General features: G+C 30.3%; 3 protein-coding genes across 3 annotated transcripts; 1 reads left to right on the forward strand and 2 right to left on the reverse strand.

The window, feature by feature from the left end:
- Nucleotides 1-2,023: 2,023 nt before the first annotated feature.
- Nucleotides 2,024-5,445, reverse strand: LOC125821576 (E3 ubiquitin-protein ligase MBR2-like). The gene is made up of 5 exons (XM_049500995.1): nucleotides 5,019-5,445; nucleotides 3,591-3,692; nucleotides 3,406-3,504; nucleotides 3,154-3,309; nucleotides 2,024-2,324 (listed from the first exon to the last, which is right to left on the reverse strand). The coding sequence occupies exons 1-5, from the start codon at nucleotides 5,400-5,402 to the stop codon at nucleotides 2,190-2,192; spliced, it is 876 nt and encodes a 291-aa protein (XP_049356952.1). The 5' UTR covers nucleotides 5,403-5,445; the 3' UTR covers nucleotides 2,024-2,189.
- Nucleotides 5,446-14,637: 9,192 nt separating this feature from the next.
- LOC125821436 (auxin-responsive protein IAA32) lies at nucleotides 14,638-16,075 on the forward strand. The gene is made up of 3 exons (XM_049500852.1): nucleotides 14,638-14,791; nucleotides 15,378-15,623; nucleotides 15,963-16,075. Exons 1-3 carry the CDS (start codon nucleotides 14,638-14,640, stop codon nucleotides 16,073-16,075), a joined length of 513 nt encoding a protein of 170 aa, XP_049356809.1.
- A 6,844-nt stretch (nucleotides 16,076-22,919) lies between these two features.
- Nucleotides 22,920-25,761, reverse strand: LOC125821543 (receptor protein kinase-like protein ZAR1). Its single transcript, XM_049500961.1, has 2 exons — nucleotides 24,002-25,761; nucleotides 22,920-23,875 (listed from the first exon to the last, which is right to left on the reverse strand). The coding sequence occupies exons 1-2, from the start codon at nucleotides 25,473-25,475 to the stop codon at nucleotides 23,205-23,207; spliced, it is 2,145 nt and encodes a 714-aa protein (XP_049356918.1). The 5' UTR covers nucleotides 25,476-25,761; the 3' UTR covers nucleotides 22,920-23,204.
- Between the last annotated feature and the right edge of the window lie 1,200 nt (nucleotides 25,762-26,961).

Consider the following 26,961-nt stretch of genomic DNA (forward strand, 5'->3'; position numbering starts at 1 on the left):
AAAATTTAATGTTTAAAGTGAAACATAAAATATCAATTAAAAGATTCTCGACACATTTGATATGGTACCATGTACTATTAATTCAATTGCACCCCACCTTTAATTAATCTCTAATATGTAGAGCCAATTAAGATTTCTTTTTTACCATAAAGAAAGTACGAGGTTTTTGTAACTTTTGTGATTGGTATCAAGTAGTTTTCGGCATAGATAAATTTAAAATTTGAAGTTTATAATTTTTTAATATTAATTTTAAGTTTATTATATAATAATAGTAACTTAATTTATGATTAAATAATTATAAATAAAATGTGATTTAAAATTTAGATTTCGAATAAGTAATTTTAAAATTCTGAATTCATCTCTAATCGAACGTTATGCTCACCTTAACCAACAAGTGTCCTTGTTGCTGACTCCTTGCCATTGCACAGCCAGCACCATTTTCTTTTGTCTTTTGCATCAACAACTTCTTTTGAATAGCAATTATGATAAATATGACTTTTTTGGTAACTTCATTTTTTTAACTTTTTTTTTAAGTTTGATTAATTTGTATCCATATTGAAAAATTTCGCTTTAAAAGGCAAAATATTACTATGAATTTATATTTGAGACCTCTAATTAAGAATTGATACATACTTATAATCACATCACTACAATCGTTGATGATCTTTGGTGTGCGTTAAGAAATATCGTAATTAAATGATAAATATTTATTCATTCTTAACTAGAAAATGAGTTCGGGTTCTATACATAATTATCTTTATTTAACTTAAAACCTTCTCAACTCGAATCTTAATCCAATATTTTACAGATATCAGACACCAAATAAAAAACGAAAAAAAATAAAGTAGTATTGTGCATCTTGTGAATATCCATATCAACAATTAAATCTTCATGTACTAATTAGTTTTGCTTTTATTGCCATAGTAGCATAGATACTATCCATGTGATTTGGACTTCAAACCTACACCCTCCCTGACCCCCACCATGAAAAATATATTACATTATTAGATATTTTTACCTCTTATATTAATAATTTAGTTGTTTGGCTGCTGAACTTTTATCTTGTTTGTAATTGTTCGATTTTTCATCTTGTAATCCTTTCTCAATTTCTCCTTCCCCTACTCCATTATTTTATTTTAATAAAAAAAACCGTGTTATATATAGCAAGTAATTATGTAACTTTAAAATTATAAAATTTATATTTTAAGAAGGTTTACTTATAAATATCTTAGGATAATTTGATGGTGCATGTAAAAAATAATTGCCCCTAGAATTTGGTTCGGGGAAAAAGCTCATCGCACGTAATGTACGAATCGGGTTTATACTTAAGCAGAGACGAATAAAGGGCGATTTTGTTATCCACGAGGCTAAATTTTTAGAGAAAGTTACCACATTTGGCCACTCGCCAAAAAAGAATTACTACTGCTAGTCGATACAACAATTCTTAGAAATTTTAATACGCTTTTTGTTTTTCCGAAATGGAGCATTACTCGCCTCACTTGTGGGATTATAACGGTTATGTTGTTGATGGACCATTACTCTTTGCATTCAGTAGAGCTTACCATTCTTCTTATATTTAAAAGCCCAATAGGCCCAAAACTGAGAAGTGTATGTAAACCCAATCATTTTGTGGACCATTGGCTTTTGATTGGATGATTTACATATATAACCAATTTAGGACTACTATTTAGAATATTAACCAATGCTTGAAAAGAACACCTCCCTCTTTAATGGTCTTACGTGGTGCGGATATAAATTAATCAAGACTAATAAATGAGTATCGTATATCAGGTGAAAATAAACGATACATTAAGTGACGAGATGATGAAGTAGTATGAGGTAGGTGTTTGGCTAAGCATTTTCTAGCTTATCTACGCGTTTGGTAAATAAATAAATAAAAAGTCTTTTACTATTTTATCCCTAATATCTTTGTAATATTTTGAAATACTATTCCTAAGACATAGCAACTCCTAAGTAAATAAGAGGAATTTCAATAACAAACTTATTAATACAAAAATTTCCAAAAGCAAACATATATAATTGAAGTAGAGAAACATCATTCAATCTCACTCCTAACAAACCAAACATAGGAAAAATTAAAACCAAAAATCAATTTATGCCTCTGAAATTTAATGTTCTTGACTATATGATATAAAATAGAGAAAAGTGAAAGAAATTTTTGTCAAGAATTAATTTTCATGGATTGCTGCAATTTTGCAAATAGGACATGCATTTTTATGCATAAGCCATTTCTTTATGCACTCAATGTGATGGTAGTGTCCACATTCTAGTTTTCCAATTTCATCATCTACTTTGTATTCTTCCTGCAAATATGATATTGTAAATGAGAATGTTAATATTAGTAATATTTTGTTATTGTGTGCTAAACTTTTTGAGGAAAAAAAAAGGGGTGGTTCGGTGTACTAAGTTCCCGCTTTGTATGAGATCGGGGAAGGTTGGACTACATTGGATCTATTGTACGTAATCTTATCTTGTATTTTTTTGGAAGAGGTTGTATCTATGACCTCCTAGTCACATGCCAACAACTCTTATTTATGTGTTTTTTGTTTTTTATTTTTAAAAATGTAGCTTAGTGCACTATGCTCCCATTATATGTAGAATCTAGGAAAGGGAGGGACTACACTAGGTCAATTATACACCACCTTACCTTGCATTTGTTCAAGAGGTTGTTTCCACTATTTGAACATGTGTCCCATGATTGCACAATGACAACTCTTATTATTGCATTAAAATTTAAAAAAAAGGCAGTCATGTGCATTAAGCTATTGTTATGTGCGGAGTTTAGAGAAGGGTTGAACTATATCAGGTGTATTCTATGCTGCCTTGCCTTGCATTTCTGCAAAATGTTATTTTCACAATTTGAACTAATGACATCCCGGTCACGCGAGGACAATACTAATCATTAGGTAAAAAAAAGGGTAACCTAATATATTAAGCTCCTGCTATGCACGAGATTCCAGGAAAGGTCAGACCATATATATCAGGTCTAATGTATGCAACCTTACTTAGCATACATGCAAGAGACAATTTCCTCAACTCGAACACCTTGACCTCCTAGTCACACGACGTCAACTCTTATCTCTCCAATAAAACATAAAAAATAAATAAAAAGAAGTGTAGTAGTGAACTCACTTGGCAAATGGTACATCTCCAACTTTTATCAGTAGATATTACCATTGAATATGAGTCAATTGTTGAGAGCTTAAATTTTCTTATATATTCAACTATCTTCTCTTCTTCTAAACCTGTGCCCACATACCCAATTTTATCACTTAGGTCAACCAATTGCTGCAAAAAAAAAAAAACTATACTGTAAAGAGAAATTGACTTATATATCGTCAACGTAAAGAATTTTTACACTATCAGTATATTTAAAAGACGAACCTCGTAAGACATATCATCTACATCTAGTCTCCAAGATCCATATTGATCATCCCCTTCTATATCTCTATCATATTGCAAGTTGTGTCTGAGGATCATAATCTACCACGATAACGAAAAATGTTCAAGATAGTAAATAAGGATACGATTGGTGTAAGCATCAGGTGCGGATAAGTTTTTTTACTTACATGAGGACGATGATGAGAACGAGGGCAATGATGTCTTGTATTAGACGTATGAGACCTAGAAATTGCTTCACCATTCGTAGTTCTCCTCGCGATACGAGAGTGCTATTCGATTGCATTAATAAAGAACATACACAATTTAGTAAGTTTTTATTAGTGAATTGTGACATTGAGATGACCTTAATCTTACAAAAACAAGGGAATTTTATGAAACAAAAATATTATGAGTTCAACCCTAAAACTGAAAAATCCATGTAGAAAAGAAACATGGTCTAATTGGAAAGAAAATGGGATGTAATGTTGCTCGGAGTCTTCAAAAATGTCATCAGATTCTCTAAAAGTAGTGTATTTTTGAAGGATCTGACACGTATGTGGTAGTATTTTTGTAGAGTGTTGAGTGATATAGATAGGATCTAGTGTATATGTTACGGGTTCATGTGATATATGTGTAAAAAAATTCACCAAACAAATACAAATAGTCAATTTCGAATCCAGTAAATCAAATGGGGTGTGGTAGAATTTCGAACTCGAATCCATAAAGTTCAAATTCTAAACCTATAAAGTCCATAACAGGACTTTTATATACCTGTAACCAGGGACAACAGGGGATACAATCTCACTCCTTTTAAACAAGTCACATTTACTGTACGTAAAATAAACGAATCTAAATTCTATGCACTGACGATGTAAATAAAAAAAATACTTATACAATCAAGTCTTTTGAAATTTAACTAGTAATAACTATTAAATGGGTCAAATTTTTTCCCACTATCGGTCTCTCGCCCATTTTTAGCCTTAGACGGAATTCACTGCCTGATTGGGCTACATTCCCAAACTACTCGACTCTAAAGCAATGCCTCGTCGTGCAACAGGGTCCAGACATAACATGGGGGCTCTCATTCTCTCTTTTGTACCCATTTTTAGGGAACTTAAACCCGATCCCCCTTTGAGGACACTTCTCCAATGTTAAGTAACCTACTATAACATATACTCCCTCTGTCCCAAAATAAGTGTTGCTTTACAAATTCAAGAAACAAATAGTAATTCTTTCCAACTATACCCTTGTATTAAAAAACTTCTTCTCATTAATAGTGCTCAATTCTCAAGAAATATCTAGTAAATAAAAGTAACTTAGGAAATATTCATTCTTTTTTTTCTTAATGGTCCTGAAATGAGCTAAAACGACACTTATTTTGAAAGTATATATAACTTAAATCCATTATATATAAAAAGGTCATTTACCTCTCTTTTACTAGTTGATCTTGTTTTTTGCCTAGGAGAAACATCAAAAGTAGAACCAATTCTCAAAAAACATCTAATAAATAGTTGTAACATACTAAACTATACCTCATATTTCCTATTAGCGACACTTATTTTGAAACGAAGCAAGTAAATTACACTGATCAGTATATATAAGTTAAATCCATTTACCTCTTTGTTATTTGATCTTGTTTTTGGCCTAGGAGCAACATCAAAAGCAGAACCAATACCAGGAGGAGCACAACAAACAACATTAGTTGAATTCCTAGTACTTGTTGTCAATGTTGTCATCTTTTTCCTTCTATTTTTCCTCATTTGCTTACTACTACTCTCCCATTGTGCTGCTGATCTAATAACTTCCGGCACCGACGCAACCGGTGAGTTCAATTTTCCCTTACATCCTAGCCCTCCAAAGCTCATAGACATAAATTTCTTCTTGTTTTTAGATACATTTGAGTCATTTGTGTTGGAAAATTGATGATTAGGGGTAGAATGAGTTTTGTTTTTTGGATTTTCGAATCTTGAATATTGATGATCAATTGTTGATATTGGCATTGTGTTAAAGAAAATGAAATTTAGAGAGATCACAAAGTAGAAGAAGAAGAGAACAAATGAATTATTGTTTCAAAGGTTTTTTGTTCATTTGTATATGGTTTTGAAATATTTGAAATTAGGTGCCTCCCTTTGTCCTATTAGGAAATTTTTCGTCGGTCAGCTGTTTAGTAAATGATTCTCGTTTTAAAAAAAAGTTATGATGGTTTAAATATCTTATTGAGCGAATTGAATAAGGAAATGTTAGATTGCAGGTTTTGTAGACGTTAGATGACAGTCTAAAATATTTTATTCACGTAAATCGTAACCTAAAAATGATCATTTGCATAAATGGTGGTTCAATTAATGTGAAGACGTTTAAAGTACGAGAGCTAAAGTATTTATTTTTTTAATGTGAATTTTGATATATTTAAAAACTATATGAAGATTACTATATGTCAATATTGTTAACAACTAAAAACGCCATATTTGAAGGAATTTTTTTTTTATATAATCAGTAATATTGCCACATGAATTGGAACAGAGTAATAAGTATACATGTAACTGTTGGTTTTTATTGAAAGTTATTTTTCATATTTTGGATCTGTTGGAGGGTGGCAAAATTATTGATTTTTTCAAAATACAGTTGTTTTCTGTCTTTTTCTTTGTGCTGTTTTTAAGTTGCAAACAAAATACTTGGTGCCTTATTATTAGAACTTTTATTTTGTAAATATTCCATTTGTACTTTTTCACCTTCCCTTTTACCTTTTCTAATAATTATAATTATTTGAGAGACATTTTGTCTAAGCCTTTAGGTAAATTTGAATTCTGGGGAAATAAAAAGTTATTTACCTATAAACAATATTTATTTATTTTCCTATATACAATATTAATAATAATAAATTAATAGTTTTCACTACTAAAAGATCACTCTTTTGGCTCTCAAAAACTGTTCAATGACTATTTTCATAGAATTTTTGATTGAATCGGTGAGAAAATAAAAAATAGTTATGTTTTCATACAAAAAAATTTAGAATTTTCTTCACTATTTCAGTGAGAATCTGTTTTCTATCATGTATTTTTTCAATGAGTTGGTTAGGTAGAAAAATCATATTTTATAGTTTAAATTTCTTACGTGGCGGATTCAGAATTTCCATTAAAGGATTTGGAAAAGAAAAGAAGTCCTTAAGATTTGAACTTACAACCTCTAGGTGAATTTCGAATCCCTCAATCACTAAGTCAACCTTTAATCTTACATTTAGAAAGTTCAAAATCAATACATAAACTCTCTAAAATACCTACAAATATATAATGTAATTTTTTGCCGACCTCAACTACCTCTAGGTCCGCCCCTAAATGGTTGCCGATAGTAAATATTTTGTGAAATTAGTTAGGTGCGATAGGTTAGCACGAATATCACGATTATAAAAGAAAAATGAACCTATGATTATATTTTCTTTTTGGCTTTGCTGTCAACAACTTTAATCAATTTAGTCAGTGTTCAGTACTATTTTGGAGTTGAATTCATAATTTTAATAACTTTTAGGTCATTTCACTCCTTTATATGAGCTAACATCATTTGAGCATGGTTAAATCCACTAATCATATATACTGTACAAAATTTTTTTACACCCCTTTTATATATATATTCTCTCACTGAGGTTCGAAAAGGGTGGTGTGTATGTGATCATATTTTTATTTTGTGAAATATTGAAAGAAAAATAATAGCGAAAAACTATTGTATTTTCTTCGTTTCAGTTTGTTGTCTTATTTACTTTTTTAGTAACTTTCTAATTTTAACTTTCCACATTACATGCCACAATGTTAAAACATATTTTGATGCATTTTAAATATATATTTTTAGTTTAAGACCATACGATTCAATATTTTTTTACTTTCTAAAAATTTGTGTCAAATAAAAATCAGACAAATAAATTAAAAAGAGAGAGTAGAAAAAAAGCCACAATCAAAAAGAGTACATAGTCGAAGCAACGAGAACAACAAGTAATAATAAAATCGAAGACTTAATAATGCTCAATTACCTACACTATTAGCCTTCTATTCAAATTTTCGATCTTGATAAATTTTAGGCATGTCATGTCGGACCTACCTTTACCTCTCCTGAAAACCATCATAAGTCTTACATGTAAAAAAATTGAGACTTAAGAAAATTTTAAAAAATAAAAAGATAAAAATATGAGACTTGAAATCACATGTGTTTTTTAACTTCTACCTACCATAAGGACATATTTGGTATTTACTCTGGTTACTGCTAAGTAAGTCTTGTAAGTGAGCCATCAAAAGTTGTACCCTTATACTAATCGATGAAAAAAACAAATAACATTTTATTAATCACATTTATGTCCCCACTGTACAGTACCGCAATTTCATGTATTGAGCTAAATTTGTCAGCTCTAACTAGGCGTTTGGTCATGCGATATCATATCACGCTATGGAATCGTAAGATGGAATCAACGTTTGAACATGCGATTTTACGCTGATTCTATACCATGATTCCATATTCTCCAAAAATCATGATATGAGAATTCCATATCATGATTTGAGATATTTTTAATACAAAAATTGATCCACAAGTTTATATTTTGTTAAAACAACCCCACGTTTATATCTACCTAACCATTTATATCATATGTAAATAAAATTTATAATCACATCATTACTTTTTAAAATTTATTATTCTTATCGACATAAAATTTATTATTCTCACTACATATAGTCACTTTAACTCACACCAACCGATTGCTGAGTAATAAATTTGTTCTTTTCATTTAGTCCAAAACCTAATTTATCACTTCTACCGTTTTGTATTTATTACAACTCAAAGTAACAATGTTGGTTCGTCTTCTCGGTCACATGATCGAGAAATGCAAGTTCAACGTGAGGAAATTGTCCGTACTATGTAGGAGGATTATATTAAAGACTAGTACACTACAATTAATGTTCAATTTTTTTATTGAATTAAAGTTTGACGAATTAAAGTTAGATGAAACAATTACTTAAATTGAGAACAAATAGCTTTGTAATAATTTATTGTGCAATTTTTATAAATTTTTATTTATTTGGTAAGATTAAATAAACAACTGGGGCTATTTAAATAGTTTTACAACTTATGAGATTCTTATGTTTATGAGAAAATATACACACAAATTTCATATCGCATGTCCAAACAAAACTTTAATTTCATCTCATAATTCCATATTATGATATCATATCATGATACCACATCGCATGGTCAAACGGGCCGTAAGTTTAATATAACACCCATAGAGTAATTTCCCCAGATAGTCACCCATGTTTGGGAAATTACGTAATAATATCACTTTTGTTTGTTTAGTTTGCATATTTTCCTCAAAATATACTTCACACAAAAAAAACATCTTTCTCTCTCCTAATAAATGTCATGTCATATTATTCCCTTTTTACTAATAATTAAAAAAAAACTTTTAAATCAACCCATATGATATACTCGGTAAAAAAATAATTACATAACACAAAGTGAACATTTTTAAACAAACTGATATTTATTTTCTGTTATTATATTCTTTAAGTTCTTATAGAATGCGCAAGGTGAACATTAAAAACAAGTAAAGTGAACGAAAAAAAGAAAAAAAAGCGACGTTAGATAACAATTTTCACGTACTGATAAAAAAATCAAAAGTATTATATCAACTAACTTTTTTTACGAATCTTTTTCTAGCCACTATTCCCTTTGTCCATTTTTATTTATTCATTACATTATAAATAATTATTCATTTGTTACTTGTTTATTTTAGAAAATCAAGTGATAACTTATTACTTAATTCCTAATTCACTGTTATTATTAATTATAGTCATTTGCCGATGCATTTTTTAAAATATAAAATTTATTATTTTCAAAGATGATATTGTAAAATTATCTTTATTATTCTTTAAGAGATATGTCAAATTCATACTAAACAAGTAAAAATGTAAAGATGGACTAAAGGAGTAGAAACTAAATTTCTCAATTTTTTTTATAAAAAAAAACAGTATTAAAAAAAGAATAATATTATATGACATTCCATTAAAACTGTGCACTTTACATATTCTTTAAGAAATGAATGAATTGAGAAATGATTTTAGAAAAATAATTAATGTTAAAAGTAATAATAGAATAAAAAATGTCTTATCTCTTAATATGCTAAAGTAAAAAACTAAAAATGATAAATAATCAAGAATTTTTTTTATTTTTTTTACTGAATATAACAAATGAGTTATTTTAAAAAGTTTATTTTTTAATTAAAAAATGAATAATATGACATGACAATGTTTTTATGTGTCATGTATAGTTTGAGAAAATAAGCAAAGTTGGATGATATTGTAGTCCTAAAACAAACATAAGTGATATTACTAGATAATTTTTCAAACATAGGTGACTATCTAGGGAAATTACTCAACACTCATATAATTGGTTCATCTTATATTAAAATTTTCTTGTAATTGTGAATTTACTATTTCACTGCACATCACATGGTACTATAATGTTTCACGAGCAGTACGGTCTTTGTAAATATTCTTAAAGTATGACCGATTATGAAAGTAAATCGAAGCAATAAAAAGGATCTAAGTAACAACGAAAAACAAAATTGTCGATGACGATTGTGAGATAGAAAAGAAGAAGGAAAAGAAGAATCGAAAACTAAGTAACAATGGAAAACAAAACTATCGACGGCGATTGTGAGATAGAAAAGAAAAAGAAAAGGAAGAACCGAAAACTAAATAACAACGGAAAATAAAATTATCGACAGCGATTGTGAGATAGAAAAGAAGAAGAAAAAGAAGAACCGAAAACTAAGTAACAACGGAAAACAAAACTATCGACGACGATTGTGAGATAGAAAAGAAGAAGAACCGAAAACTAAGTAACAACGGAAAACAAAACTATCAACAACGATTGTGAGATAGAAAAGAAGGAAAACAAGAACCGAAGATTAAGCAACAACGGAAAACAAAACCATTGACTACGATTGTGAGATAGAAAAGAAGAACCGAAAACTAAGTAACAATGGAAAACAAAATTATCGACGGCAATTGTGAGATAGAAAAGAAGAAGGAAAAGAAGAACCGAAAACTAAGTAACAACGGAAAACAAAACTATCGATGGCGATTATGAGATAGAAAAGAAGAAGAACCAAAGACTAAGTAACAACGGAAAACAAAACTATCGACGATGATTGTGCGATAGAAAAGAAGAAGGAAAAGAGAATCGAAAACTAAGTAACAACGGAAAACAAAACTATCGATGGCGATTATGAGATAGAAAAGAAGAAGAACCAAAGACTAAGTAACAACGGAAAACAAAACTATCGACGATGATTGTGCGATAGAAAAGAAGAAGGAAAAGAGAACCGAAAACTAAGTAACAACGAAAAACAAAACTATCGACGACGATTGTGAGATAGAAAAGAAGAAGAAAAAGAAGAACCGAAAACTAAGTAACAACGAAAAACAAAACTATCGACGGCGATTGTGAGATAGAAAGAAAAAGAAGAACCAAAAACTAAGTAACAACGGAAAACAAAACTATCGACGGCGATTGTGAGATAGAAAAGAAGAACTGAAAACTAAGTAACAATGGAAAACAAAACTATCGACGACGATTGTGAGATAGAAAAGAAGAAGGAAAAGAAGAACCGAAAACTAAGTAACAACGTAAAACAAAACTATAGACGGCGATTGTGAGATAGAAAAGAAGAAGGAAAGAAAGAACCGAAGACTAAGTAACAACGGAAAACAATACTATCGACGGTGATTGTGAGATAGAAAAGAAGAACCGAAAACTAAATAACAACGAAAAAAAAAAACTATCGACGGCATTGCATTTTTTTGACAGAGATGAAAAATTGAGATGAAGGAAAATGTCACTATTCACTAGTATTTAAGTAAGTACGGCGCGTGTGAGATTATTTTATCTATACGCGTAGAGGGTATAATAACCGTCCTTTAGGCTCCACTATAGTCACAGTTCAAATTGTTAGGGTTTTTCCCTATATTCCTTATCTTATTTGAGGTTTATTTTTTCCTTAAAAAAAATTCAAAGTATTATCATAAATGTTTGAATTTTTCTAAAAGAAAAATATAATTTTCTTTCATATTTGGTTTATTCTTTCCTTAGAGGAAAAATTTGGAGATCTATAAATTGAATATCCCTATTTTCATAGCAGAATACAATAAAATCCACAATGTAATCGTTTAGAGATTTTAGTTTATGGGGAGATTTATTCTTTCAACAGTTTTAGTATTTTCTTTTATATTAGTTTTTCATATAATAATATTATGTTTTTAGTTAAGTTTTTGTCATCTAATTTAGTATCATATGATTTGTAATTGTAAGCTTCCGCATGACACCCTAATTACCTTCATAACCCAACACAAATCTCATGTCATTGGAGCAGTGAGATTTCATGTCCAGCTTAATTTTCTGTTAGGAAAAATCGTTTTATTATTATTTTGAATGTATGAGTTTAGCAGTTTTAGTTAAAAAATATCAGATAATTGCATGTTAGTGATATTTCAAGTGTTCAAGGTTTTATTTAATTAATTCAAATTGTGTAACATAAGTGACCAAGTTATAATTTTTCGTTAAGAGGATTTAGAATTCACAAAAAATATATATATACAAAGAAGCTAAGAATAACAAATATTTAATATATTAGGGGCAATTTGGTCGTTGACAAAAATAAATAGTCATGATCGATAGAAATTTTTGTTTTGCTAGCACATAAAGGATAATACCTAAATTACTTAATTTGAGATAAAATAATAATTAAAAACAACATATTCAATGAAATTTCACAATGAGATTTGAGGAGTAGAACTTCGTATTGATTGATTCGGTTTAATTTTGACGAAATTTAACAGTTATCAGTCTGTTAAATATGCAAAATCGTTATAGAACCATTAAGATATTGACTTATCAATTATTAGTTTAATGCTTATTGATCATTATCGGTTCGGTTATTAGTTTAACCATCAAGATTTGACACAAAAAAATCACTTAGAAATAAGATAACATATCAAATAAATTATGGACATAAATTGACAGATGACATCTTGTTCAAAAGCAAACACTGCCACATTATAAAAGGAAAAGGATAGAAGTATCTCTCTAGACTATGAATCAAATCTCAGAGACACACCTTAACTAAACTAAGGTCCTATTAGCTGATGAACTCATTTTTTTTTATAATTTTGTGAAATTTTTTGCTTAATGAGTTCAACTGATCTTATCTGAATATGTAGCTTCGGTCATGTACACACATTCATGACGTGTCACTAAATCAATGGTCATACAATATGGGTTGGGATTCACAAGATAAGAAGAAAATAACAAGGATTAAAAGGAAGAATATATATATATATATATATATATATATATATATATATATATAAAATGAGAAAATTAAAATCCAAAGTCAGATGATTTCTGGAATTAATTGATTTTGTTTATCCTTTTCTGAAGTTTTGCATAATATCTGAGTCAATTATGATGATGTTTGTAGGCCCTGTTGAGCCATAGACATACATATGTATTTAGTTGTGTCAAAAATTTAACACTCAAAAGACCGTTCGGTCAATTTAATTATAAAAAAATTGACTACAAATATTAAATTTCAAATCTAGTAATTTAAACGATATATAATATGAGTGGAGAAGCTATAATTTTTACTAAGAAGATTCAGAATATAAAAAAGTAAAAACATAATCAGTAAGTCAAGAATATTTTTATATACGTGAAGACACACATCAAGAAAATAAATTGACTTATATCTACAAAGTATAAATATTCGATGAATAATGAAAATGATGATTTCACCACTGATCAATAAGTTCGACGGTAATTTGAATACAAATAATTTAAAATTTTAATTCGTGATCCCTCAAATATGTATACACACATGTCCAAACAATAAATTGACTTATATCTACAAGTATAATTTTTTGATGAACAATGGAAAAGATGATTTCACCACTGATCAATAAATTTAGCGACGATCTGAATACAAATAATTTAAATTTTAAATCCGCCTCGATAGACACTAAAATTTAACATATTGCAAAGGTCTTTGTAGTGTTGGAAGTATACAACATATGAACCCTACTTTTGTTGGATTTTTTTGTGCCCATATCTTGTTTTTTTTCTGTTATCCATTGAGATTTTCCATGTTATAAATGTCAGAAAATTAAAAATTACAAAATTAACTAACACTACAATGACTGATTATGGGAAATAAGTTCTTTTTCTTTCTAAGTCCACCACTCATGTTTGCATTTTTCTTAACCTAGATAGATTCATTTATTTTCTTGCAACAAGTGTGTTTTGTTTTGCATGGACATGAAAAGTACTATAGTAGTATGCGTTCTATGAGTTCAACTAGATTTATTATTTTTTTGCGTAAATTATACAAGTATAAAAGGGGTAGTTCAGAATACGAAACATGAGTCTAGGGAAGGGATATGACATCATACACAGTCTACTTTGACGCAAGCTATAATTCTATATTGCTGCTTCAAATATTATTCCTTTCTCGAACTGTACATGTATATATATGAAAATAATGAATATATATAAAAGGTATAAACTAATTTTGAACCCGATATATTTAAATTCTGAATTTATCACTGAACAGTACTATACTATATAATATAATATATAGAGCTTAATTATATGTCTCTTTGTTTCAAGCATATAGCTAGATTTCTTTCTATTCTTGCGAGAAGTGTGTTTTGTTTTGCATGGACATGAAAAGTACAAGGGAGAATGGGATGTGTTACGTGACTTCAACTGAATTCATTATTTTATTATTTTTCCTTCGAATTGTACACACATAAAAAGGGATATTTTGGTGCACGAAATATAATACGTTCACACAAGGTTATCGAAAAGGCTAGTTGCATGCACCCCAATAAAGTGTGATGTAGACAATTTATCCAGACGCAAACATCAACAATTGATTTTATCGCTCGAACTCATGACATGTATAACTAATAACTTTATTACCATTACTTCAAGACTCCCCTCTCAAAAAAATTTAATTGCATATATATAATAAGTCCAAACTTATTTTAGTCTCAAACGTCTAAATTCTGAATACACCGCTAAACAACTAATACTACTATATAGAGCTTATATGTCTCTTTAATTTATTTCAATCATATATCTTGCTTCTATTTATCTCTACATTGACATAGCAAAATATTTATTTTGTGAGAGTCAAATATGGATTCAAATTCTTCTGAATATCTTCTAAACCATGCAACAACTCTTCCTTCTGTTTATTATCAAACCAATAATAAGGAGAATGGTAATTTTATTGATTTGGGACTAAGTCTTAGAGCTTTGCAGCCTGAGGCTTATTACCCATCTACTCATGGTATGTTTGTGTTTCCATCTTTTATTTCTAAAGTTTTTTCTTCAATCTATTTTTTGGTACCACTCGGTGTTTGGTATCTCATATCTGTATTACGGTTCGACTTATTCAGATTTGTGTTGTATAAGACCTATTTAAGAGAGCATCACTCCTTATATCAAATTTTTTCATACCTCGAGACTCTGGTTAAGGATAGAACATCCCCGAGTCTTAACCTTAATCATTGTATACTAATAAGAAGTTATAAGATTCATGAGTATAATTTTATTTGAGAATAATTAAATTTTGGATTTTTTTTTGAATTAATGGCATGTTTTTATAGTCATAGAAGTGATATGACAAGTTTAAAGTTCGTTTGACTAAGCTTTTAGGAAGTCAAAAGTGCTATGTCAAAATTCGTTGATATTATTATTGAAACTAATACTTAACGGACTTAATCTATGTTGTTCGGACTCTTCAAAAATGTCATCAGGTATGTGCCAGACTCTTCAAAAATAGTTCATTTTTTAAGGATTCGACACGAATGTGGCAACATTTCTGGAGAATCTGAGCAACTTAGGACTTAATTGTTAAGTACTAATTCATGCAGGTGGCTATGATGAGTTGATAGATTGGCAACATTTGCATCCACAATTAAACAAAAATTCAAGAAGTGAATATCCTACAAATTTTATGGAAATTAATAATTATGATGATGAAAGTGAAGGAATTCAAAGCAAAGAGAGATGGGAATATGTGAAAGTTAATATGGATGGAGTTATTGTTGGAAGGAAAATTTGCATTCTTGAACATTCAAGCTATCCTAGTCTTGCAATACAACTTGAAGACATGTTTGGTATGTTCCAAAATATCAAAATTATCATTTATTATTACACTATTATTAGGCCATTTTAAATGTAGTGGTAGGTAGGGGTGTCAAATAAGCAGATTACGCTGAATTTGACCAGGTCAAAATTGAATTAATGAATGAGCAAGTGAATTAATGACCTCCCCCCCCCCCCCCCAAACATTATTGGGTTGAGATAGATCTAGATTGAGTTTGGTCATAGCCTAACTCGTCCAACTCTTACCAAGTTTTATTTTTTATTCGTTTTTTTAAATAATATGTTTAATTACCTCATAATTTATTTAATTACCTCATAATTTGTTTCTTTTATTTATAAATGGTATAAAGGAAAACAAAGTATGGATGGGCTAAGGCTATTCCAAGATGGTTCAGAGTTTTCATTATTTTACAAAGACAGGAATGACCAATGGAGGATTGTTGGTGATGTTCCATGGAAGTGAGTATTTTTTTTAATCATTAAGTACTTTTTGATATTATTAATACATGTAGGTAGGTAGGGACGATAAAATTAACCTATGCAAATATGATTTGCTTGATCGGTCCAAGTTCAACCGAACTAATGATTGGATGATAAAATTAACCTATGAAAATATAATATGCCTGATTGGTTTAAGTTCAACTGAAATAATGATTCATTCATTTGTCTATTTTGTTGTGTGCTTTATTCTATGAAATTTAAAAATTAAACTATTTGAACTAGGTCTAGATGATTAATCCAAAATGATTCGTGAAAAATATTTTTGTAAAATATATATTTTTTTTGGGTAAAGGGATTAAATTAAACCCCTTTTCTTGAGTTTACATGATTTAACGTGATAACATGTTTGTTATCATTTTATAAAGTTCCAATTAATGTTATCATCATATAGATTCATCTTACTTTATAACTAACTTGATTATTTAAATATTTTTGGTATCGTTAATGTATAAAACTTAAATTCTTATTATTTATACAGTGAATTCGTAGATCGAGTGAAGAGGCTAAGAATTATGAAGAAAGATGAAGCATTCTTCTCCAATTGATCATCTTTTACTAAGTTCTATTTGATAATTTCTGACTTATTTTAGTTGTATTAATATTTCTATTAATTGAGTGACCATATTAATTAGGTCCATGGTACGTAATATATAGCTTCTGTGGTATTGTATTAATAGTTAATTGTTAATTTCTACATCTTAAATAGATCAATGTTTTTCTTTTCACTTCAAAATATTTTTCCATTAAACTTGATTATAAATTTGAAGATTATAAGATGATAGGATTTTTTTAAAAATAACTTTATTGTAAACCAAAATATTTATTAGACAATTATCTATAGCTGGCGAGATCGAACTTAATAGCGGGCTTGTAAACCAAATAAAGGCATTGGGGTGATTGGATCGATATTGGGCCAACCCATAAGGTTGGGCTTCCCTAGCCTACCCTATCCATGAACAAAAAAAGGATTTGTAAAAAGTCGAGTTACTCGATACCTTTTCTGATAATGAGATGAATAGTGAAATTGCGTGTAAAATGACAAAAATCTAAACAAACATGAACAAGTTTTAGTGAATAATTTTTTTAACTTCCTATTATTAAGATTTGGTTTTAGCCTTTAGGCCATACATGTTATATGCAAGGGTAAAACTAAAGTTTTGCTTACAAATTTGATTACAGAGAATGAAACTCCTAAATTTACATTTAAAAATTCATCTAACATGTATGACTAAATTATCACAAGACCAATAAATTGTATTTTTCTAAAATTCAATATCTATAAAACTTAAAATCCTAATTTTACTTTTTGATGCAATATGTTAGTATTGTAGGATCCTTTAATTAATGAAAAAGACCTTTCACCTTTATATTCTTGCCTGTCCATGATCCAACCACGAAGACAACTAAAACTAAATGAACTTTAGACATTTAAAAGGAAAGAAAAGAAAAGAAAAAGGCATGGGCTAAGATTTATTTATTAGTTTCACACTCGATATTCAGTATTCGTGTTGGAGTTCGACTAAATTCAGATTTTCGCTTTGTAATGCTCATTTCTAGAGGACAGTCATCCCAACAAAAGTTTTTCATTTTCAGGAGCTCAAACTCGAGATCTTTAGTTAAAGATGAAGTGATCTCAACCATTGCACTACAATCCACCATGCTTATTTGGTACTTGTATTTGAGTCTGACTAAATTCATATTGCTCATTGTAATGCACATGATTTCTGGGGGGGGGGGGGGGGTGGAGGGGAATAATCCCAACATAATTTGTTCATTTCTAAGAGCTCAACCCCGAAATCTTTAATTAAAGATAAAGTGATCACTATCATCTCACCACAATCCACATGTTGATGGCTAATACATTATTATCACTAGGGGATAAGGCACAAGTACCCCCTAGACTATGACCGAAATTCTAGAGACACATCTTAACTAAACTAAGGTCCTATTATCCCCCTGAACTTTTTTTTTTTTTTTGTAATTTTATACACCCTTTTGGCCTAACATGGCCTCCAAACATCTCTCACGCGCCTCACCTAAGTGGAGTCACGGAGTGTGCCACGTTAACCAAAAGGTGTACAAAATTACATGAAAAATGAGTTCAAGGGGGTAATAGGACCTTAGATTAGTTAAGGTGTGTCTCTGAGATTTCGATCATAATCTAGGGGTACTTTTCTCTTATCCCTTATCACTAGGATGCTAAGAACTATTTGTACTAAAAGAAAAATGTACATTTCCAATCATTAAGTCAACAATGATGAATGAATTATGTATATAATTTTAACTATGAAAGCTAGCTAGCTAGCTAATATTGTGTATTAAAGGAGTAACAACAAAGGACAATGCCCATGAGAAGCAAGCTGTAACATATCCAAGTCTTTGATTGATTCTTTAATTTGTTGCCCTAATTTTCTAATACAAGAAAAATATAGCAATTGAAGTCATTTGAGGGGACACTTTCCCAATTTGAATATGGCCCATTATTTGTGGACTTTCCACTACTATATATCAAAGTATGGTGACATCTACTCTTCTTTTTAACTACAAAAGAATCATTACCGCAAGACATAAAGGAGGAGGTCATAAGTATTTATATAGTGAAATTGATTTTCGACAGAATGAAAAAGACATGTAATAGAATCGTAACCATGTGCTGCTTCGTGCAAAGATAGTCAAACAAAGAAAAAAAATATCTAAAATACATGATTTTAAAGTCGAAATTTTCTTTTACTATAAATTTCATTGTTGTCGATATTGACATGTAGAACAGGACTCTATCAAACTATGGAGTGAGTGATTGTGTTACTAATCTGTAGCTAAATAGATCATAACTAACAAAAAAATTATAATTCTTCGATAATCCATCATTAAATAGAAAACTAACATTTTCTATTTGTCGCCGAGGGTGCGGATGGTTATAATGTCTCATCTTTAATCAGAAGTCTCTGATTTGAGTTATAAGTATGGAAATATCCTAATAGGTAAGATATTCCTCTTTAGTGAGTCTTACTTGGCTCAATTTGGATTAACCAAACCCCCAATAATGATGGATATCGGATACCGACCCAATATTTATGTATTAAAAAGGGATAAGGGTCTCCAAAATATCTCAACTTTGGTCGGATTTGTTGTTGCGATACTAAACTTTCATAATGACTTATTACCTCCCTAGACTATTTAATACCGTATTTTTTACCCCCCTGAACTATTTAATAGTGTATTTTAAAGGTATATAGTGCCCACGTGGACACATTACTATTTATAATTTTGCATTATTTTTTATGTCCACGTGGGCAAATATATATGTTTAAAATACGGTATTAAATAGTCTAGGGAGGTAATAGGTCCTCATGAAAGTTTAGTATCGCAACAACAAATTCGACCAAAGTTGAGGTATTTTTCAGACCCTTATCCCTATTAAAAATGATTACTTCATCTGCCAAAAAATTAACAAAATTCTTAATGTAATTATTTGGTGAATCGTATCTACTATTCTTGACTAGGAATATTAAAATTCTAAAATATTGGGAAAAAAGTTGTTGATTGATCCTAATTAATTATACACGAGATCAATTTTTTAATGCTTCTTTTTATTGGTTAAAACTATATGTTGGAAAAAATATTGGTAAAATTCAACTTTTATTCTAACCTTTAATCAATTAAACTATATGTTATTGACCCCTTCATGCATAAAAGATGTTTTATTTGACTATTTATAAAATTATATTACAGTATAAGCTTAACGATAACACATGATTAATTGAATGGTAAATCGATCAATAATTATGATAGATAAAAAATTTATTTTCAAGAAAGACGAAGTTAACCTTTTGATGATTTTCTTGATAATTTTAACGATTATTTGTTTTTGTTTATTATTATCTTGTACAAAATTATTATTTATGTTATTGAATTAATCTTTCAAGTAGGTATACTAAAATTCTCCCATTGTAGTTGGCATGAATGGCGCAATTATTATTACATTCCGACAATAAAGTTTTATTTTAAAAAGTCAAATATTATGTAAGTAAAGTAAAAAGAAATTAAGACCAAGAATATATCAAGCTTTATACACACAAAAAAAAGAAGATAAATTTATTTAATGGTGTACAGCCATAAAGTTTCAACTGATTAAAAAGACTAGCCATATCCAAATAAAAACCCTTTAGATTTTTTTTATTTTTTTTGCACTTTCATACATAGTCATTAAGGGTGTGTTTGGTAGTTAGAGAATATTTTTCTGAAAAAGGTAACTTTTTCACTTATTTTTTAATACTTGATCAGTAAATAAAAAATTATTTTCTCAAAAATAATTTTACATTTATAATCTAGGCAAATATTATGGGATTGACAGTTGAGGTCGAGCTAATGGGTATGGGTGTGGGGTTTATGTAATAGCAAAGCTAAGAATTTCGCTAAATGTGTTCAAGATTTTAATATATATATCTATAGGAAATATATTTGACGTATATACACAATATTAGAACTTTGTGTATATATATAAAACTTTTCAACGAAAGGTGTTCGGCTGACAATCCTTCAATCTATATAGCTATGCTACTACGGCGATTGGGGGGGGGGGGAGAGAGGTTGGTGATTGAGAGGAGACAATCAATATGAAATGTTACCTATTATGAAATTTGTTTTTCTACCTTCAACAAAAAAATCATTTTCTCATTTCTAAGATCGTCTTGTTATCTTAAAAGTAAATATTTTCTAAAAAAATTAACTAATCAACATGAAAAAATATATATATTTTTCTCCATACCAAACGCACACTAAGAATACTATTACTTCTAAAAGCTGCCATACTTTTATGTCTCTATGCATAGCTACCTACTAAATGTCAATAAGTTTCAATCTACCTGTAACACATTATTGTCTTTTGGCCAAAGTTCATGTGCTCTATGGACTATAGCTAGCTTTATAGTCATCACCAAGAAGTTGATCATTGTATGGAATATGAATAATTTATATTTGAAAAATATTTAGAGGTCTATCTTCGTAAACATAATTTAAATTTGTCCCATAGGGTTACATTATCATCGAACCTAAAAACGTATGTTTCATATAACTGGTGTTATGTTTAGTTATAAAATTCTTTGCTTTTTTCTCCCATATATTATGTGCATACCTTTTTCGAAAGATTGTCAACCTAGAACCTGTCAGTCCTTCTTTTTTGTGACTTGCCTTCATTGGTCAGCCCTTCATCACGAGCGTCACATCTGACGTTGTTGGATCTTGTTTAATGACAACATGTGTGTGACGACCACACTAATCTTTCTCAATATATGTGTGTGCACGAAAAAAAAGCATGAAAAACTTTATAGATATATAATTCTGAACTCATTAACTCTAAATTCTAAACAATGATGTTATCTAAATAATGATGTTACAACCAAGAAGGCAAATGTATATTACTTCCTTCGTTTTAATTTATTTGCTTGATTTTGACTTGACATAAAGTTTAAGAAAATAAAGAAGATTTTTGAATCTTGTGGTCTCAACTAAAAATATGTAGAATGTATTAAAATGTTTTTTACTCTTATGGTCTTAAACATGTCACGTAGAAAGCTAAAATTAAAGAATTGCTCAAAAATGAAAAAGACACTTTTTTACACGGACTACAAATAAAATTATGACAGATAAATTGAATCGGAGAAAGTTTTTGAGATATACTAGCTATTGAAATCTTTTCATATCAAACATTCTCCTTTAAGAGATTGGTAGTATGACACAATCAAGAATCAATAAAATTGTTTGATGAAACTAGAAAGGAAAAAGATCAATAATCAAACAGATTTATTTTTTATACAGAAATAAATGTACTAAAAAGTAATCTGAAAAAAGGTCCACAAGTTTTTATTTGCAATAATTAATTTGCATTTTATTCTCATGATTAAATTTAGCCTCTTTTTTCCTTCAATTCAAGAAACATTTTTAGATGGCATCCTAGGTGCATGCATCAAAATAATAATTTCATTTATGTCTTTTTTTATGTTGTTGATTAAAAAATTTATGAACAATTATCTGCAATTATCTTTTGGATTATTTGATAGCGCAAATACTTTTTATACAGTCAATATTATGCAAGATAAGCTCATTCATGTGCTCTTCCAGGTTACTAATCTCATTTTTAAATGAACGATTATTATTTATAATTATCTTTTTGGTAACTTGATAACGTAAATGTTTGTACACTATCATCATAATAGAAGTTAAGACTTGTGAGCTTGGCTTGCGACCTGTGGCGTAACGTTTAAAGTTGACATCATGTGATTTGGATGTTACGTTTTCAAGCCGGGGAAACCTTTTACAGAAATGTAAGATAAAACTGTGTACATAAGATTCAATGTGGTGAATCTTTCCTTAAACTCCATGCATATGGCAGAAAGCTTTATGCACCATAATTACCCTTTAACTTGACCTCAACTTGCATCTAGATACCGTTCAATGTGCACGAATTTGTATAAAGTTAACAAGTAACATATGCATCCTATATGCGTCCTACGTGATAATTTACGTATCCTACATAGCGTCTTACGTGTATTATGTCAGTGCATCTCAGTGTTCAAAGTTACCATAAACAAACAACCAATAATTGTAAAACTGAGATAAGGGTAGATGACAAAATCATGCAGCTGTCACAAAATGCATTTATTAGTAGTACTACAAGACATTAATATCTTTTTGTTAAAAGAATTTCATTTACTGACAGAGAATATTGACAAAAATAGTACCAACACTTGCAGACTCACACCAGACATATAGTTATTGCTTACACCTATCTTATTTATTATTTTGACAATCATTTTTATTTACATAAACTCATTTGTGACACACAAAGATGAATAGTAGTAGTAATAAAGAGAACAAATAACTTATGTTCATCAATAGAAGGAAACAACAAATAGACACAACAAAAACCTTGCAATTAGAGAGCAAGAAGGCCAATATTCAAACAGACAAGTGGAGATTTCTACTGTTAGTCAATATGATCGCGCGCCAAGCAGTGATCGTGCTCCATAGTTATCGGTTAGATGCTGTGATCCTTACTGCAATGTGAACCCTTCAGGTTCTGTTTTGATCGTTCATTCAGAGGCAGCTTGCAGTCTTTCTAATGCATCAGATATGTGTCTCATAGAAGGTCTCCTCTCCGGGCTGCTGTGAACACACGCCATTGCAATCTTCAAAACCGCGATCATTTCCTCTTCTTTATCAGCATCTTGAGCTAAATATGAGTCCAATACATCCGAAAGTGGCTTCTTCTCTTCAATGCACCAGTGAATCCAGTTTACTAGATCCATTTCTGTAGAACCTACTTGGATAATCGGGGTTCTTCCCGTGATCATTTCAAGCAAGATCACTCCATACGAGTAAATGTCCCATTTTTGTGATGGTTTCACCACTTTCAATGCCTCGGGAGCTTGGTAGCAAGAACCAGATGTTGTAGTTGATGTAACTGTCCCGGACTCTGATGGTGCACTGCCTTGCTTACTTTGTTGTGGTTTGTCAGAGGTCATGTGGTTGGATTGCAACGCAGGAGATGCTCCGGCTATATTAGCAAGACGTCCAAGTCCAAAGTCGGAGATTTTGGGCTCCATGTCGTGTCCAAGTAATATATTAGATGGCTTTAGATCACCATGAACATATTTCTTGGGACTGTACTCATGTAAATAAACCAAACCTTTTGCAGTACCCTTCATTATTTTCAGTCGAATGGACCACGAAAGCGGTGTAAATGACACCATACCAGGTTTTCCTAAGAATTGATTACACAAGCAAAAAGACAAGTTAACAACTTAATAATCACGAAAGTTTAAAACAGTTGTGGAAATCAAAGAAAAAAGGATAAACGAGAAGGCAACAGCCTGAGTTTGAAGCATACCGTGAATTGCAGTGGTAAGGTTTCCATTTGGAATGAAGTCATATATCAGTAGCTTCTCGTCGACAGACCAATAATAGGCACGAAGCGTCACGATATTTTGATGTCTCAGTTTTCCAATTGCTTCGACCTCCGTCTGGAATTCCTTAAATCTCTGTGAACCACCCTCGCCTAATCTCCTCACAGCCAAGTTAAGTCCGTCTTCAAGCACAACTTTGTACACAATGCCGATACCACTTTTACCAAGAACAAAAGCAGATGCCTTGAGAAGTTCATCAAGATCAAATGCCACTTGATTATCAAGTGCCACTAGATCATATTGTTCAACATTTTCCGATAACGTCTCCGACTCATCCTTCCTAAAACAGAAACACTCTTTCCTTCCTTTCCCTCCCCCCTTCTGAAAACCAAATCCGGATTCATCCTTTTTCCTCCCACACCCACAGATTCTCGAATAACAATACGAGAATAACAACCCAATAACACAAATTCCAACCACATCCCCCACGATTATCGCGATTACAGCACCTCTACTCAGACCTCTACCATTCCCATCCCCTCCAACACCATCTAAGGGAGGTACGTTATTAGGCAAGAAAGGTTCCGAGGACGGTGAACTTGCGTCACTTTGCGCAGAACACTGGTTTTTCAACGGAGGTCCACAAAGCCCAGGATTTCCAATAAAAGCAGTAGGTCCTCTGTTAATCAGAGCACCATTTTGTGGAATTGGACCACTCAAATTGTTATAAGTCAAATCAATATACACCTTCTCAGGAAGATTACCAAGACTAACCGGAATCGAACCACTAAACAGATTATGAGACAAATCAACAGTTCCTTTCAAATTAGACAAATTTCCCAAATCACTTGGAATTTTACCATCAAATTTGTTGAATCCAAGATCAAGTTCTTCCAATGCAGACAAATTACCCCCAAACCCCTCAGGTACAACACCAGTAAAGTTATTATGACTTAAATGAAGAAACTTCAATCTCTTACACTGAAGTAATGTTATAGGCACAGACCCATTCAAGAAATTATGTGATAAATCCAAAGTTTGAAGATAATTTAGCTTCCCAACCTCAATAGGTATAACCCCAGAAAAGGAATTCCCATAAAGAACCAAACTTTGCAAACCTTGAACCTCAAAAAGCTCAACAGGTAAACTACCAGAAAACAAATTACTTCTCAAATTAACATGTCTAAGCTCAGTAAGAGATCCAAGACTAGAAGAAAGAAACCCAGTGAGTTTCTTTTTAGGTATACTAACAGATACAACTTTTAGGTCTTTGCATGTAACACCATTCCAAGAACAAGGGGTTTCATCAGAAAAGTTCCAATTTTTAAGTGACCCTTCAGGGTCTTGTCCAATACCTTTTTTGAATGACCAAAGAGCTATTCCTTCATCATTCAAAGAAGTAACAAAAACACAACTACACAGAATCAAGAAAATGCAAAAAAACAAAAAAGATTGCATTTTTATCTACAAATATGATGAAATCAAGAACAGTGACAGCTGAAAACTGAAAAATGAGCAAAAGGGTGTCTCAAAGACCTTACCTTTTGTACACCAGATAACCAAGAATGGAGCTTAAGATAGAAAAAAGAGTGTGAAAGGTGAGACTTTTGAGAGTGAGAAAAGGTAAAGTTGATTTCAGCTAAGAAAATAAAGAGACGTTGGGAAAATAGATTAATGTTTTTCTCAACTTTTGGGAAAAACAAACAGAAGAAAGAACTAAAAAGAAGCTTTAATGTAGTATATCAATGTAGTGGGGTTATAAGGATATATATGGGACAATTTTAGGACCCATTAAGGTAAATGTAGAAAAAACAAGATTTTTTGAAACAGTTGAAATAATAACAACAATTGCACCAACGAGAGCTGTGATGGAGTGGTAACTAATTATTTATCCTTAACAAACGTTTCGTGTTTAAGTCCTCTTGGATACATAATTCCTTTTGTTAGGCAGTCTTTAGAACATTTATGAAAGGAACATTAACAATAATAATAGATAACGATAAAGTTCTCTTGGTACGGAGTCGCTATGGTAAAACATGATTCAAAACATTTATGAAAGGAACAAATAGACAACAAATGATATCAGATATCAAAAGAAAGAAACTATATGAATAGAGTTAATACTATGATAGACACGATGCTCTACCACCAAGACTAATCACGTTAAAAAATAAGAGATGTTCAACTATTTGTTAAGCTTCTACTCTAATCATAACCTTCATACCTTCCGATTTAAAGTGGAAAAAAAATGAGAAAAATATTACGCCGATATTATTTTTATTTTTACGTAAACTTTAATCACATTTTGGGTACTGAAGTAATGCATGCTTAGATGGATACCTTCCGATGAAATCTGTATTATAAGAATTTATCATGAATTAATAAAATTTATGTTGATTTTTAGTTACCATAATTCTTCTCTTTTAATTTATTGGATTTGAGATAGACAATTTAAAGTTGCTAGTATAGGAGTCAAATCTAATTGAATCAACTACACTCTAAATTAATTAGAATCAATGAATGATCTAGTTTTTGAAACCTTCTCTAACTTTATGATGTGATGAGTTTATATTCAGATGTCAAATTTAATTGATTAAATTAAAATAATAATAAGAATTTTGTATATATCAATCTAATCAAACAGAATGACCAATTATCACCATCTAGTTGTTTCTCTCTCTTTTACAATCAATATTACTACAACACTCCCTTCCATAATAAATGGTTTTCGATTCTATGAATAGAAGCTTTTGAGAGCCATCGATTTATAATCTACGACATATTTTAATCCACCAAGTAAGAGTCTTTTAACGTTCAATAACATATTTGTATAGTCATTAAAATCTCATTATAATATATTTTACATCTTCTTTCATCTTTTCTCTCTCTCTCTCTCTATATATATATATACTAATCAATTATTTTTACATAAATCAAAAAATAA

This window comes from Solanum verrucosum, unplaced genomic scaffold, assembly GCF_900185275.1.
Source record: "Solanum verrucosum unplaced genomic scaffold, falcon-dt-bn FXZP01000217.1, whole genome shotgun sequence".
Classification (NCBI taxonomy): domain Eukaryota; kingdom Viridiplantae; phylum Streptophyta; class Magnoliopsida; order Solanales; family Solanaceae; genus Solanum; species Solanum verrucosum.